Genomic DNA, 17,135 nt, shown 5'->3' with positions numbered 1-17,135 from the left:
CCCAGCAAATTTTCAAGTTTCAGATTTGTTGTTACAATAGTAATATTGTAAAAGGAGTTTTAAGAAATACTCTGAATGATATCATGCCTATTTGTGGCTGAGTAAAATAATGGACTATTAATGAAAAGTCATGAAGCTCGTCTTATTGGTTCTGTTCCATTCCCTGAAGTGAATGCAACAATTCATGATATGCCTGAAAGAAGGCAAAATTAAAATTATGGTCATGACTGTGGAAGAGGATGAGGCAAAAGACGGAATAATTACCGTCATTATTATGGAAGTAAATAAGAGAATAATAAGGATTCTCAATATAACAATTCAAGAAGTGAAGATAATATTTTTTACCAATTTGGTATGAAAGCTATTAGACATGTATCTATCATACTCCACAATATTTAATTAAGCTTTGTCAAGCCTTAATTAAAGAAATAAAAATAATGTGGAGATAAATTAGATTTTCCAAAATCATGATACTTGAGCAATTTTTGCCTACAAAAGGAATGATTTTGATGGCCTCACATGTACTACATATCTAGATGCTGCAAACTTCTTTGAAGATAATAGTTGAAGATTTGATTATGTAATTCTTTTCTCTTCAAATTTCATCTCATATGTTAGTTTATCTTAAATTTAATCTTTTTCTTCTACAAATTTTTTTTTATTGACTTTCTATATATCTTTTAATATATTTTGTTTCATTTTGATGAAGAATGTGAATATTCTCTTATATGTCAGGACGCATATTATACCGAGAGAAAAATATACATATTTCTCTTATTTGATGATACGGAAGCCAATGTTCATATAAAATCGGTAGTACAACATTGATTGAAAGCTCCGGAAGAGCTAATCTATTATTATCTGGGAGATAAAATTGGTTATAAATAATTCATTATTTTTTAGTAAGTCTCAAAGAAACTTATTAAGTTTCAAAGCTATTTGCCAAAATTATTATCAGATTGAGACTACAAATAATGGTATAAGTAAATATCTATACAAAGTTATTAGATATTTCTCCCAATTTGTACTACACGAATATCGCATGGTTGAAACACATGCTTGGGTAAATCAAATGAACATTGATTCCAATAATTTTATTATTTGGCATGACCGGTTGGACCATACCGGATCAAGTATGATGCGAAAAATTATTGAAAATTCAATTGTCATCCATTGAAGAACCGAAGATTCTTCAATTAAGTGAATTTTCTTGTATTGTTTGTTCTCAAGAAATATTTATTATTAATATTCACCAGCTAAAGTTGAGATTGAACATTCTACGTTTTTGAAACGTATAGAGGGTGAAATGTATGGGCCCATTCACCCATCATGTGGACCATTCAAATAATATATGATTTTAATAGATGCATCTATAAAGTGGTCACATATATGTTCATTATGAACTCGCAATTTGGTGTTTGCGAGATTGTTTGCTCAAATAATGAGATTAAGAGCATAATTTATGAATTATAAGATAAAGACAGCTTTGTCTTGATAATGCTTCAGTGAATTTACATCTCAGGCTTTATGATTATTATATAACAACTGAGATCACAGTTGAATAGCCTGTTGTTTATGTTTATATCCAAAATGGTTTAGCAAAATCATTTATTAAATGTCTCCAATTAATAGCTAAACCATTGGTTATGAGAACAAAGCATCATTTGTACGCATCGGGCCAAAAGGTTGTCATGAATTCTCCCTATTACAATTGGCTTATGGTCAGAAGCCAAATATTTCTCATCTTAAAATTTTTGGATGTGCGGCTTATGTTCTAATTACTCCACCACAAATAAGACAAAGATGAGTTCCCAAATAAAGTTGGGAATATATGTTGGATATAAATCTCCTTATATAATGCAATATATTGCCAATGATAGGAGATTTATTTAATGAATTAGTTTTTCCAACATGAGGGGGAGAGAATAAACAGTTGGAAAAAGAGATTGATTGTATGCATTATCATTATCTCATTAGATCCTCGCACTGAGCACTGTGAACTTGAAGTTCAAAGGATAATGCAATAAATATTATAAATCAACTGCCAGATTTGCTGACCTGCTAAGAGTTACTAAATCTCATATTCCAGCTGTAAATGCTCCAATTAGAATTGATGTCCCAAAGAGGACAATCTATCAAAGGCAAATGAAATTAAACCACGTTTAAAATGTGGAAGATCAATCGGTTCCAAGGATAAAATCCTAGAAAAGGAAAGGATCAAATGATCAAGATGGTCATAATATGGAGACAATTGATTATGAAGATCCCCAAGATATAACTTTCTATAAAACCCCGAAGAGGTTCAGTACCGAAAATAATGAAGAGATCTCGATTAGTTATGTCATTGCAGGAAAAAGATGGAACCGAAAAGATAAAGTTGTCGACAACATTTTTTATTGTTGAAATAATATATCAAGACGAGGATCTTGAACATAAATTTGTTGATGAATATAAATTAAGAAATGATTGGCCAAAATGTAAAGACGCAATTCAAGCAGAATTGAATTTGCTTGCAAAATAAAGTTTTTGGACATGTAGTCCAACATCTGAAGGTATAAAGCCAGTGGGGTACAATTGAGTTTTCTGCGAAAAAATGAAATGAGAAAAAGAATGAAATCGTGATATATAAATCATGAATTATGGCACAAGAATTTTCGCAGATGCCTGGCATTGATTGCATGGAAACATGTTCTCTTGTGGTGGATGCAATCACCTTCGATATCTTATTAATCCGGCAAAGATATGAAAATTTTGACATGCGTCTAATGGATATTATTAAAGCCTATTTATATGGCTCACTCGAGTGTAAAATATATATATGAAAATCCTTGAAGGATTCAAAATGACTCAAGCATATAAAAATTCCTAGGAAGTTTGCTCAATAAGGCTTCAAAGATTATCAAGGCATATATGGTAATCTCCTTAGTGTATATTTACTAAATGAAAAGCATAAAAATGATCCAATTTATTATTGTGCCTTTATTAAAGGATATGGATCTAATTTTAGTAAGTATATATGATGATGATTTAAATATCATCGAAACTCCTGAAGAGTTTCCAAAAGCAGTAGATTATTTTAAGAAAGTTGAAATGAAAATCTTGGAAAGACAATGATTTGTCTTGATTTGTAAATTGAGCATTTGACGAATGAAATATTTGTTCATCAATCAACTTATATAGAGAATATTTTGAAGAGATTTTATCTAGATAAAATACATCCATTGAGTACCCCAATGGTTGTGAGATTGTTCAATATAAAGAAAGATTCATTTCGACCCCAAGAAAACAAAGGAGAATTTCTTGGTCCTGAAGTACCATATCTTAGTACAATTGGGACATTAATGTATCTTGCTGATAATACACAATCGGATGTAGCATTTTCTATAAGTGTATTAACAAGATTTATTTATTTTCCAATACGAAGACACTGAAATGTTATAAAACATATATTTCAGTATATTCGAGAAATTATTGACATGATATTAATTTTATGAATGTGGATATCAACTTACTAATTTTGCAAATGCAGGATATTTATCTGATCTACATAAAACTAGATCTCAAACATGCTATTTATTTTCAAGTGAATGTTAGCTATTTTATATTTGGTTAAGATCAATGATACAACACATTCATGAAGCATGCAATCTTCTACTAGAAGAAGGGAATTTCAACAATATTATATGAAGATTATGCTGCATGCAAAGCTCAATTGAAGGGATGATACATCAAAGAAGATAGAACGAAGCATATTTCACCGAAATTCTTCTTCACTCTTGATCTTCAATGAAATGGTGAAATATATGTTCATTGAATTCGTTCAAGTGATAACTTGACAGGTTTATTTATTGAAGTGTTGCCTACTTCAGATGTTGAGAAGTTGGTATATGATAATGGAATGTACGTATTCAAAGATACTCAATGATGTTATCATCAGGGGGAGTAAAATACGTGTCGCACTCTTTTTCCCTTAACCAAGGTTTTGTCCCACCGGGTTTTCCCGGTAAGGTTTTTAATGAGGCAGCTACCAATACGTATTATTTAGATATGTATACTCTTTTTCCTTCACTAAGATTTTTTTCCCACAGGGTTTTTCTTAGTAAGGTTTTAACGAGGTACATTATCTATTGATGGACATCCAAGGGGGAGTGTTATAAATAATATTTATTATGGATGTCCATTACCCCAAAGAGATTGTACTTCCAATTGAAGATCTCAATTACCTCAGGATGCAATATTGGTGAAGATCACAACCATCTCATTACACAATATTGGCAGTCAATATTTCCATTCTATGCACCTTCTATCTTGGGCGGCAATCTATTTTTCCATATCAAGAATATCTTATTGTGTGCAAGAATCATATATTGTATTTCCATATCAGAGTAGATGCTCCTTCTACTATAAATATGTAATGCACTCAACTGAATGAATTAGTTCTGATTGAACTCATCTTGTCTTTCTTCTTTGTATCTAATATATTTTCTCTTTATTTTATAACACTCTTTAATTAAATCCCAAAATTTTTGAAAGAAAAAAGCATTATACCCATCAAATCCAGGGGCTTTGAAAGGACCAAGGGAAAAAACTGCACATTTTACCTCTAATTGATTTGGAATTGTCAAGAGGCATCCGCTGCTTACCTCAATGGGTGGGAAGAGGCGTTGAACAAACTCAGGATCCAATGAATAAGGGGCTTGGTAAAGTTTTTTTATATACTCAGCAAAAATCCCAGCAATTTCTCTTGGGTTAGAGTATAGACTTCCATTCTCTTCGACTGAAGAGATCCATCTACGATGGTGATTAATTTTGCTAGGAAGATGATAAAATCTAGTGTTTCAATCTCCATAAAAAATATACATACCTCGAGATTTCTGTAACCAAAACATATCTTCGGCTTGCAAAGCCCAATCCAACATTTCTTTTATTATTATTATTATTATTTTATGTATGATATGCCAGTCTAGATTCAAGCTATTCTTCAACACATCAATTTCAAGTGTGGTTCTATGAAACATATTGTCCACATTACCAAACACCGAATTATTCCAATGTCTCAAAAAGCGAGTCAAATTGCCAACTTTGCAATTAAAGAGCAACTAGAATTTTCCATCCAGGCATACTGAAAATCAGTAGAAAAGTTAGGATGAGAAAACCATGCATTTTGAAAATGAAAGAGCTTCCCATTGTGAATTGGTGTCACCAAATAGGTTCAAGTATCAGGGGATTGTGGTCCGATCCAGTGGCAAATAACTTTGTCACCCACGAATTCGGGAAATTGCTAACCCAGCTTGGAGAAGAAAAGACCTGGTCAAATTTCTCTCTAACCAAATGTGGCGGCTTTTGTCGATTAGTCCATGTGTACAGGCACCCAAATGCCACAAACCCGAACATATTTTCTTCATTAATGATTGCTCGCAAAGCGAGGAGAGCACCAGAGGGCTTGAAGACTCCACTACATTTATCTTTAGATTCCAGAAGTTCATTGAAATCCCCCATAATGACAAACGGTTCCTAAAACAATTGTAACATTGAAGCCAAATGCAACCAAAACTTTTTACGCTCAGAATAATTAGGGGGGAATAAATGAATACTACCACAAAGGGGCATTCCTTCATTTCACATCAAATCATAAGGGCAAAGGGGTCAAAATGAATCAGCTGAGTTTGAAGACCAGACGAGACTAAGACAGCTAGTCCTCCCTTAAGCCCTTCGGTACCTCAGCTATCCTCATGACCTACCAAATAGAACCCATTAAAAAGTTTTCTCTTCCCATTAACTAACAACTGGTGATCCCGACATTTGGTTTCACATAAGAAAATTATATCAGGCTTATGTTTCCTTAAAATTTTCCCAAGCATCTCTGTGTAAAATTACCATTAATACCCCTCACATTCCAAGCCAAACACTTCATGATAACACTTAAGGGCTTAATTAAAACTAATGACAACTAGAACTTGAAAAGTTTCTTCCTCAACCAAAGTCCCCAAGATAGAAACAAAGTTTGGATACAGATAAATTTATAGAAAAGAATAACTAAAAACAGGAAAGTACAAGAAGTAAATAGGTTACACAAGTCTCTTCACCTAGAATACAGTCATACAAGAAGTAAAAGAAACACACAACAGCTTGAATCACGCAGAAAACCTATTTCTAAACATGGGATGAATTCGTCTTAATAAACTCATCAATATTGCAAGAACTGAAATAAAGAGAACTATGCAAAAATTAAAAATTTCAGAGTATTTATGGTATGCAAGAATTTAAACATTCGTTTTACTTACTAGATAAAATAGAAACCTCTCTCTCCAAATACATAATAAGCATAATTTTCATGAGAATTATTACTCCTAATTAAGAGAGTTATGACCTATTAGAGACATAATTATGAGATTCAATGAACCAAGTCAACCTTCTTATCAAAAGATTGAACTTCCAGAAAAAGTTCAAACCTCCCCTAGATATGGAAAAGTTATCGGAATCACTACACAACATTAATTTTAATACCTAGAAGAAAATAAATGCAATTCACCATTTAATATATAATTTCTATATTCTTCATTTCAATAATGAATTTTCTTTCTATCCATGCATGCCACTTGCTGGTTTTAGACTATTGGCCAGCTTAGCCAGTGGGAAGAATGAGGGAGCTCTTGCTTTCAAGTGACCACCCTAAGGCCTAGGCATCCCTCGCTGGATCCCATTTCTGATATTGTTTTTATATATTTGAATCCATAAGTGTGTAACCATGTAGGTGGAAATACATTGGAATTGAAGCTCCCTGGAAAATTTTTCATTGAAGAGAAAAATATATTTAATCTTTGCATGATCAGATCTTAGTACAGACCAGAAAAGCAGAAGCCATTATTGAAGCGAAGAAAGTCATGAACCTTAGTTATCACAAATGATGAAGGCAATAAAAGTAGGCGAAGTACTGAAAAAGGATTATATATTCTATAAAAAAAACACGAAAAACCAAGTACCAATAAATATATAATTCTAGTTGTTAGAACTGGAACCCACATGAGTAAGAGAAACACAGTTGTGTGGGGTTTCTTTCTTATTTTTGTTGTTATTATTTCTGATGCCACTGGAGGCTTGTGGACAGCTCGTGGGTTAGCAGCAGCAGCAGCAGCAGGAGGAGGTGAGATTCTGATTCTAAAACAACTCAACCAACTAGATCTTGTCTTCAATCGTGGATTCTCTTTATTCATGCATAGATGAAAACCTCTTTCACATTGATTCAGCAACATGAGAAGTGATTTCTTTGGTTTTGGAGTTTCATATGTGGACAAGGGTGGCGGGTCCTCTCTTTCTCTCAACTGGGTTTTTCACTGTTTGTATTTATATGCTCAGTACGTAAAGACCTGATCAGAGTCAGAAAGATCAATCATAGTACTCTCTAGTTGCCTCGCATGAGCATGAATAGGAGATGAGTTGGGTTCTGGATCTTCTTCATTCGATGCTGTTGCTGTTATCTGTTTAGATTGGTACCTTTTTCTGTAAGATCATTAAGGAATAGGTTTCTACAAAGCAAACCATCATCATCATTGATGATTTATGAATCTGGGTTTCATCTTGCAATCATGAATATCAGATGAACCAGTGAACACTCATTAGTGACATGGCCCATGCACTGAGAACCTTCCAGAAAGTACACATGTATGAACCAGATTAACTTAATTACTAGGTCAGACCGAACCTTTTGGTTCAACCGAAGAGTATATAAGAATCAGAATCTGAGGGCATTTGAAAATTTTCTGAATTAGGAATCATTCAAGGCTTCTTCAGTTACACTTTCAAGTTTCACCTCTATGGCTCTATATATGTAATTAAATAATAATAAAAACAACTTGATTAAACTAGAATACAAAACCAGTGATACTTGGCTCCACAAAAACAAAAGACGACCTAACCCTAATAATAAGTTGATTAATCGGAGAGAGCTATGCTACCAGTTGATCTCTTTTTCTGTGTTTCTCTTATCTTGACATTCTCTCCTCTTGACTCTTGTTGACGAATCATAACCCAATACGATGAATTTTTCATGCTATGAACCATAAACTCTCTTTCTCTCTCGCTACACACGCGCATCTAAAATAGATTAGAACCAAGGCAACTTGAACTAAGCCTTATGTTAGGGTTAGGTTTAAGCACAAGGTTGCTTAAAGCATTACACCTTGAGTGAGTATCTAGATTGGAATACCTGCTCATACTGCTGCTTCCAGCTAGTATTTATAGAATAAATACTGAATTCTATTGGTAATTAGACTCTCCTAAAAAGGCTCATTACACCGTTAGATCGTAACTAATCTGATGGCACATATTAGAACATAAGTTGAGTATGACTCAAATACCTCAACAATAAGTTGGGTATAACTTAAGTACCTCAACATAAGTTGGGTATGAATCAAATACCTCAACACCTTATACAGATATAATAAAATAAAAAGAAAAAACTGGGCTAGTTTATCATTTATTCTTGAAATATATTTTGAAATACATTTTTTTCCTTCCTTTAAGCAAGGTGTAAATGGATAACCAAAATTCTCTTATGAATTTACATCGGTGTTCTTTTTAGGGTATCCGAATTTGTCCAATTACTAATAGGATGCTAATATGGTAAACATCTTTCCAACTAATTATTATCCATCTGATAAAATTATATGATTAAGTTACTTATTTGGAGTGTTCTCTTATTTTGTTAAATTTTATTACTTGATCTACGAGAATAATTTACTAGATTTTTTTCAAAAATAAATACTAAAAAAATAAAATTAGCGGTGAAACCAACACATCTTAGTGAAGAGGTCGTGAATTCGACTCTTGTTGAAGCATATTAATATCCCCATCCCTAGCTTAATAAAGCCCCCTTGTACAAAAAAAAAATTACTAAAGTAACTAAACTCTTAAATTTCAAACTTAATCCTCACAAAAAAAGTAGTAAAGACTCAACAAATATTTGAAAACTTGTATTCAATTTGTATTCATATCCATTTAAAACAATCCACTTAAGAAGATGACTATTCAATTATCATCTGCATCCGACTAAGTCCATCCAAAAATCGATAAGATATTATTTGAATCTGTCCAACATATAATAGGATGTAGATATGATATTACCACTATCCGATCTGTTTGTTCCCTAGTTTTAATGGTTTCAAAATTGATCCCACTTAGCCCCAAGAAAAAATGCTCCCGAGAATCTATTGTGAAAATACAAACCAAGCATAGCTATATGGTGGAGTACATAATAATGTTGCAGTAGTTGACAGTTTTAAGTTTTAACAGCTAAATGGGAATTCCCTTCATCTATGTGTTTCTATTTGACTGCAATCATAAGTACCGAGAGTGGTCAATATCAACGGTGGGGTCCACAGTGAGTGGAGACCTAGTGTTGGGTGGGCCCAATTTTAGTCATGTACCATCCGAGATAGGGCCCGCAAACTGGCCTGACAGAATAGTGGCTTTTGTGTCATCACAATACAAAGACTGCAAGACCCAAAACCATGAAGTGTAGAACCCATCTATCCTTCTCTCTCTCCATTTTTGGAATTTGATTGTGATTTTCCATTGTGAAATGATGAAAACACCTTCTTTGTTGTTTTGGTCCACAAGAGACAACCCCACTCTACCCACATGGCCTACCCACCCCACCCTGAATGGACCCTCCTTCCCAAACTCCCTCCCCTCTTTTCTACCATTCAATGTGCCCCAACAACCCTAGTTTTTTCTTTTTCATTATAAATTTATAATTGGGTTTATTTCTAAAATTAAAGAATAATAATTAACTATTCTTTCAATTTTTCTCTTGTTAGCCATGTTGTTTAGATGTACTTCTGATATACTTAGTGGTAGTTTTTTGTATAAAGACAGTACAACTAGAAGAAATATTTAGCCGACTCCCTTCCAAGCAGGCCCGCCCCTTTCTGACTAGACTGACTCGAGGGTCTTGGGTTCAAACTTGTGTCCCTCCATGTACACTTCCTCCCTCCCTCCCACTTAGATTATGAGACCCTAGTCTTTCTGACTCGAGTGATGATGCGAAGATCCATATAAGATTGAAAAAGAAAAATATTTATTTATATTTTCCCTAATTCCAGTTAGGGTCCCAATAGCTGCAAACAATTCTTCAAAGTTTCAAATATATCAATTAATGGAATCAAATTGGTTGAATCAGGTTAGAAATTTAAAACCGATTTGGACTGATTCGGGTCAGTCAATTCAGATCGGAATCAGAATAACCCGATTCAGTTCCTGATTCCATGTTTTCAAGATATTGATTCTTAGCCAAAAATAAAATGAGAATGCATGAGGATTGAATCAATCTTGTCCATGATTCTATTCATTTCAAGTCTTCAACCATGGGTCCCGGTCTGACCATTAAAACTGTCGCTTCCCAAACATGTGAACCAAAGCTTTCTGATGTCTCCAAATTTTGACTCTTTTGGCCTTTGGGGGTATACCCCCACCTCCCAACCCCTCACGTACCCACGTGGAGGTAAGCCTTGGATTGGTTGGAGAGGTTTAGTGGGCCCAACCCCCTAACCTGTTTGCTACGTCATCATTTAAGATTCAGAGAGTATCCGACGTGGCATCAGATGCAATCTGAATTAAATCTCACTCCGTCCAATTTGATTGGAGAAATGATGAGGTGGGGAACTCTGGTGAAATGCAATGGAAATGAATCTGGAATCCAAATGAAATGAGAAACAGTGATTATTGATGTGGATGGATTTGTTGAAATACTATATATACCCACCTGGGTTTGCCAAAACTTCACCTTCATATTGAACGGTTTGAGTAGAGAAAAACACTTGGGCTCCTTTAGCCTCTCCGGCTTGGCTTGTCGGTAAATAGCCTCTCAGGCAGCCGGAAAAAAAAGTCTAACAATGATAGTGGTGATCCGTTTCTGATTCTTAGAATCCGGCGAGAGGCGAAATATTTTTGTAATTTGATGGCAAAGGGTCGGAGAGGGTCGACTAATCGTCATGAGCGTTTACTTGATTATGGTGGTGGTGGCGGCGGAGGTGGCGGCGGCGGCGCGGATGTGTCGGAGCTAGCGGAAGAGGATGTGTGGTCGATGGTGGATGATATGGGAAACATGGATTTGGGTGATCATCGTAATGAACGAAATAGCACGAGGAACCCATCACCACCCATGTCCACCACCACCACCACGTCGAACGGGTGGAGCTCAAATGGGTCCCGCAATCGACGGTGGAGTAGCGGTGGTGGAAGGGAGGAGACAGCGGTGGTGGGTGGGTTGTCGATGGCCTTCGTGGAAGATTCCGGGAACGGCGGCAGGGCACAAACATCGAGGAGGATCGTGCACCAATCCAGAGGAGGAGGAGGAGCACAGGATGGGGAGGCGGCGCAGCGTGGGAATGGACACCACATGGCGACGTCAGCGCCGGTAAACGTGCCTGACTGGCCGAACACTCTGAGGGTTAACTCAGTGGAATCGTTTCATGGATCGGATATTTACGGGTTGGAAGATGGTGGTGAGTCAGAGATGGTTCCGCCGCACGAGTACTTGGCTCAGCAGTATGCAAGGACACGGAAGATGACTGCCACTTCCGTTTTGGAAGGGGTTGGTCGAACCCTTAAGGGTCGAGATATGAGCCGGGTTCGTGATGCTGTCTGGAGTCAGACCGGGTTCGATGGTTAAGCAAAAACAGATCCTATTAGCTTTATTTACAAATTTTTTCCACTCTTGGGCAATGATTCGGATGAGTGAACTGAAAATCACTCTGCAGCGTTTGAGCCTGAACTGAACTGAACCAACCCTACTTTTCTCTCTCTCTCTCTCTCTCTCTCTCTCTCTCTCTCTCTCTCTCTCTCTCTTTCTCTCTCGTATGTCTACGTGTGGTTAGCTAGAGATTCTCTTGAGATTAGAAAATTGTATTTAAATTATTTGTGTCTATTAATGGAAATTTTAAGCAATTCTTGTTAATTAACCGTGAATCCATTCTCGAGTATGAGATAGGTTAAAGGACTTGATTTAACGTATTCAGTAAATTTTAAATTATTTTTTTGTTTTACCTAACAACTGTCGAGGGAAATTGGTACAAAGAAATACTCGACTGAGGATTCTAAGAAAACCCAACAAAGAGAAGGATATGGGGTTCTCAATTAGTCTCAACTTAATTATATTGTAACTCTCAACTTAATTATATTGTAACTTTCTAACTCTCACAGAAGCTGTTGCGCCGCTTTGAGTTGCTTTGAGAAATAAAGGAATATTGGAAGTGTTTGACGAAGAGAGGGAAAGAGAACATTGTATCTGAAACAACAATGGAAGAAATAAAGAAGGATGGAAGATTAAAAGAAATAAGGAAGCATAGGAGAGTTGAGGAAGAGGAAGTGGGGGACATTAGAAAGAAAACAACATGGTGATGGACATGGGTGAGAGATGACTAGGTGCTGTCGTTGGTTTCCTTTTTCAAGGAAAAGGATAGCCTCTTCTAGCTGATTAAGACTTGAATGTTGTGCATTTAATGCGCAACATTGAAGTTGAACCGCTTCTGGCTCTACGTATGACTTGAGTGAGTGAGAGAGAGAGAGAGAGACTCATCTGTTATTGTGTGGGCAAATCATGGATAGAGAGACTCATTGTGGACTTTAATATAGAAATTAATTAAGAGATGTTTCATCATATTTTATACATATTTAAGAAGGTAATTGGGAGGTAAAGTATAAGTCATTAAGAAGATGAGAGGGTTAGAGGTTCCGGGGTGGTAAATGGGGGAAGAAATGCAAGTTGGGACCAAGATAACACTATTTTTATATTCTTTTATTATACTTATGGGGGAATCCTTCACTGAACACTGACAAAATAGATTCTTTTCTAAATATATGATAGAGAAGCATGAGAATAATATTTTTTTTCAATCCTTGCAAGTAGAGGAACTAGATTATAGATAATAGATGGGTGGATATTTAGAAGGGCCCACTGCTTTTGTCATTAGGTATTATTTTCATTCTCCTAATTTTGGATTTTGATGTGATTTAATTATTTTTAATATTGAAGGTTGGATTTGGTGTAACCCTAAAGGTTGTATTATTGTGATCAATTAGTCAAGTGATTGAGATCAGGCACAATATTTAATTTTTCTTGAAAAAAATGATAAGACTGCGTATAATATTATGATTCGTTTCGAATCTTGCATTGATGGAAGTGGTTTCGTACATACTTCTGCATGGTGCACGACCATGTAAACGGTCATTAAATGATGATAGAAGAATGTACTGTCGTCTCTCTCTCAATCATTATTTATGTACCATGCCGTGTACAAAATATTTCAAAAAAAAAAAAGTGAACTCCTTTTTTTTTCCTTCTTATATATGTATATTTTTTAAATTTATTACTTAAAAAAAAATGATTTGATATTTTGCCACTTTGCTTTCTTTTTTGTAGAACTATTTCACTATTTTTAATATGCAATAGGTTTCCATCAGCATCTTTTGCTAAATCAATTGAAAAGTATTAAAATGAGTGGAAATAATCATTCCCTTTGAAGATTCTCACTTTTAGATTTCTTTAATAACCTAGATTCCCAAAAGTTAATCTTTTCCAGACAACAAGGGAGATGTTGTTCCTTCTTCTTGAGGTGAAAATTGTATACTTTTTATCTACAAGTTGACTAAACATGACCCATCAATTTGGTAACTTGTGTTAGGTTCTAAGTATCATGAAACAATTAGAGAGTTCCTACCTGACTTATGCATTATTAATATTATCATAAATTCCATACCACCTCATCATCGAAGACCTTTTCTCCTCTTCCATCCAATTTTTGACCCCAAACAACTTGAAGAAACCATCTCATGGTCCACTTCAATTTCAGTGTGAATATTCATATTTAACTACAATATGATCCACTTTAATTCATCTTCTAAACATGGTTTTGATAACTTATCTTTTTAAATTTTTAATCCTTGAAATAGAAATTTTGCTTAGCATCTGTGATGAGACTAATGACTTTTGGTGATAGAAGATCATTTCCGTTTCTTTCACCGCATATTCAGAAAAGAGGTCATTTAAACACTAACAAGGTAGAATCTTCTTAAATATATGGTGATGATAGAAGGTCAAAGTATAGGATTATCGAACTCGACTCATGAGACATTGAGCGTTAATTCCCATAGATTAAGGTGTAGCATTAATCTCATTAAGTCAAAGTTGGGATTTGAGGGTAGAGGACTATAGTGTAGTCACACTTTTCCATCACATCTTTAGGAAGATAACTCACTTCTGGACCTAAATGTATAATGGAAGGGTTTGAGAAAAACAAGTCTTCTACCTCTACGAATGAAAGTTAAACTCATTAGGTGATATCATGTTGATAAAACACCAAATATCTCCTGAGTTGTACCTTCTTGTTCATGGAAACCCTTATAAATTGTTTTGCTTTGTAGCTTTTCTTACACATCTATTGTTGGGTTTGTCTGCTTTGGCTCTCTACCACATATTGTCTTCTTCAATAAATCCTGATCTGCAACTGACCACTGTGGTTGAAGCAATCTCCATCCATGTCTTGTCCTCTAAAAGAGTTCAAAGAGATATTTAAGATCTTAATTATCCTTTTCATTTTTCTCATAGATAGCTTTCAAGTGGGTTTTACTTTCTATGTAATAATTTTTTCTTGTATTTGTTTATCAAGTCCTCTGCTGAATAATGCATGCTATCCCAACCTATTTCTTTTATAAAAAATTTTCTTAAAAGAAGAAAGGGAATTTGAACTTAAATTAAAAAATTTAAGTAAAAACTAGTATGTCAAACATGTCATTATTTCTTATTTTGATAAAAGTAAAGTATCATTATCATCAATGCCATATGAAACTATCAAGTGAAAAAATGAAATAGATATAGTGAAGGATGCTATCTCTATCATTTTCATTTCTTTTCTGCTTATTGGTTGCATTATATTCCTTTTAATTGATATAGTGTTTTATATCAAGCTGGTTATAAAATTAATATAAAACATTTATTTTAATTAAAAACCACTTTTAAATTGCACCATAATATAGAAGAAGATAAAAGAAACAAGTGGTTGAATCTGGATGCCACCCATCTCTTTTGCTTCAACCAGTGGCATTTTTTTTATATCACAAAACATATCTGGTTAGGTACAAATAGTTCATAAGATCAAAGAAAAATAATTATTTTTTGGCAAATGATCTTTTACATGATTTGTTCTAAATATATTTCCTTTTTATTTATTCACTGATCATGTTAGTCTCATTTCAATAATACCATTCTTTACACTGCCATTAATAAAACATAAGCCATGAGCTTCTACTTATAAAACATAAGAAACTACACCCTACATAAGCCTTTATGAGATTCCTATTTTATTCATAAATATTTATTTTAATTGTCTTAATAACTGTAGTAGTTCATGATATTGATATAAAAGAATGAGAATGACATAAATCTGATAGTCTTTTCCCTTTAATTTCAATGCTAAATTATTAGCTTCATTATCAGCTTTTGAGGATCCCAAAGAACAGATTAATATATAGAAGGGGACCATTACATGATGTAATAAAGCAACCAATCATACAATTAATCAAAACCTAAAGAGAATTAATATAAAATGAAAAAAAAAGAAAAAAATTATTCCTAGGATGTTGGAAGGTTGGTAAAACTAAGTACCAAAACAATACTTAAACTTAATTAGATAATAATAAATCCATGTATGGGATGAAAAACATATCTTCTTCTTTTTTGTTTGTTTGAAAGAGAGAGATGAAAAATATATATTTATATGTTTGGAACTTTGCCCTCCTTAGCCAAGTGATTATAACACTTTTGCTTTGTTTTATTCATACATTTTCTGTATTCTCTAAGAGAGTGACTGGCTACATGATAAAAGTAGTTGAACAAAACAACCCACAACAAGTTGGTCATTATTTTACTAAACCAAGATCAAATGCAAAGCAACTATTAATCAGCTTTAATTATCGAAATCAAATCATCTACTTAATCAATTTGGGTATGCAAAAAAAGAATTCTATTTGATTTTGAATGGACAGAAAGCACAAGGCTCTTAAAATTTCAATTATCTAGCTTTTGGTTCAATCGGTAATTGGGATTTATGAGATCACCATAGTAGTTCAAAACTCATGTGTTTTTCTCTAGATTTGATTAATTCTATCTACTTGCTGCAGAACTATATATATTATATTATATACTAAAAGCAAAGAAAACAAGATGATGAGTTCTCTGATGGTATATGTTCTTCTTTTTCTTCATCTGATTAATTTATGTAGAATGATAACATGAAAGTCGCCAACACTTTCCGTCTTTTCTGCATCAACATGTATAGTTGAACCGACAACATAGCTATCAAGATGGAAAAGAAAGAAGAAAAGAATGCCTTAAATCAAAAAGAGAAACTGTGCTGCAATCCACTGTTCACTGTTGTAGTTGGTCCATTTGATAAATAAATGAAGGAAAAGCTTCATGTTACTTTGTTGTTCATCTACTAATTTGATATCAAACCATTCAATTTTGTAGTATTTTCTTACATTGCTTTGTTGGATCTAGTGCTTTTTCAGCTACTTTGAATGAAATCTACATCAATCATTCATTCAGATAAAAAAAAAAAAAAAAAAAACAAATTGCACTGGCACCCCAAAATGGAGGCCTTAAATCACTGACACTCCACTTTATGTTTAAAAAGCACAGAGACACCAAAATTGAATTTTCATTGGATATATTTGTCCAATTTATTACTAAAAACCTTTCAAACACTGTTTATTATAGGGATATTTTTTAAAATAAACAGTAATTTAATTATCTTTAGTAATAAATTGGACAAGTATATTCAAAGAAAATCCAATTTTTGAGTCTCTATGTTGTTTAAACATAAAGTGGGGTGCCAGTGCTTTAAGACCTCCATTTTGGGGTGCCAGTACAATTTGCTTTAAAAAAATAAAACCACTTTCATGTCTAATACCATGATACATGTCTACCAATTGTGATATTATTAGTAAAACAAAGCAGTTCAAATGTCGAAAGCTTCTGCATAACCAAAGTCCTGGAGACAATTTTGCTATGACATCGTACTTCAACAATTTTTGTTGAAAGACTGTTTGAATACCTTAACCTCAGGTTATAACTATAA

General features: G+C 34.0%; 1 protein-coding gene across 1 annotated transcript; it reads left to right on the top strand.

Moving 5' to 3' along the window:
- Window positions 1–10,957: 10,957 nt before the first annotated feature.
- On the top strand, window positions 10,958–11,671 carry LOC149002532 (protein S40-5-like). Its single transcript, XM_089138732.1, has one exon. It carries the CDS (start codon window positions 10,958–10,960, stop codon window positions 11,669–11,671), a length of 714 nt encoding a protein of 237 aa, XP_088994858.1.
- Window positions 11,672–17,135: the final 5,464 nt, after the last annotated feature.

The sequence above is a fragment of the Hakea prostrata genome, chromosome 10 (assembly GCF_041222555.1).
Source record: "Hakea prostrata isolate BN-2017 chromosome 10, UWA_Hpros_2, whole genome shotgun sequence".
Classification (NCBI taxonomy): domain Eukaryota; kingdom Viridiplantae; phylum Streptophyta; class Magnoliopsida; order Proteales; family Proteaceae; genus Hakea; species Hakea prostrata.
This window is presented reverse-complemented; position numbering and strand designations above follow the sequence as displayed.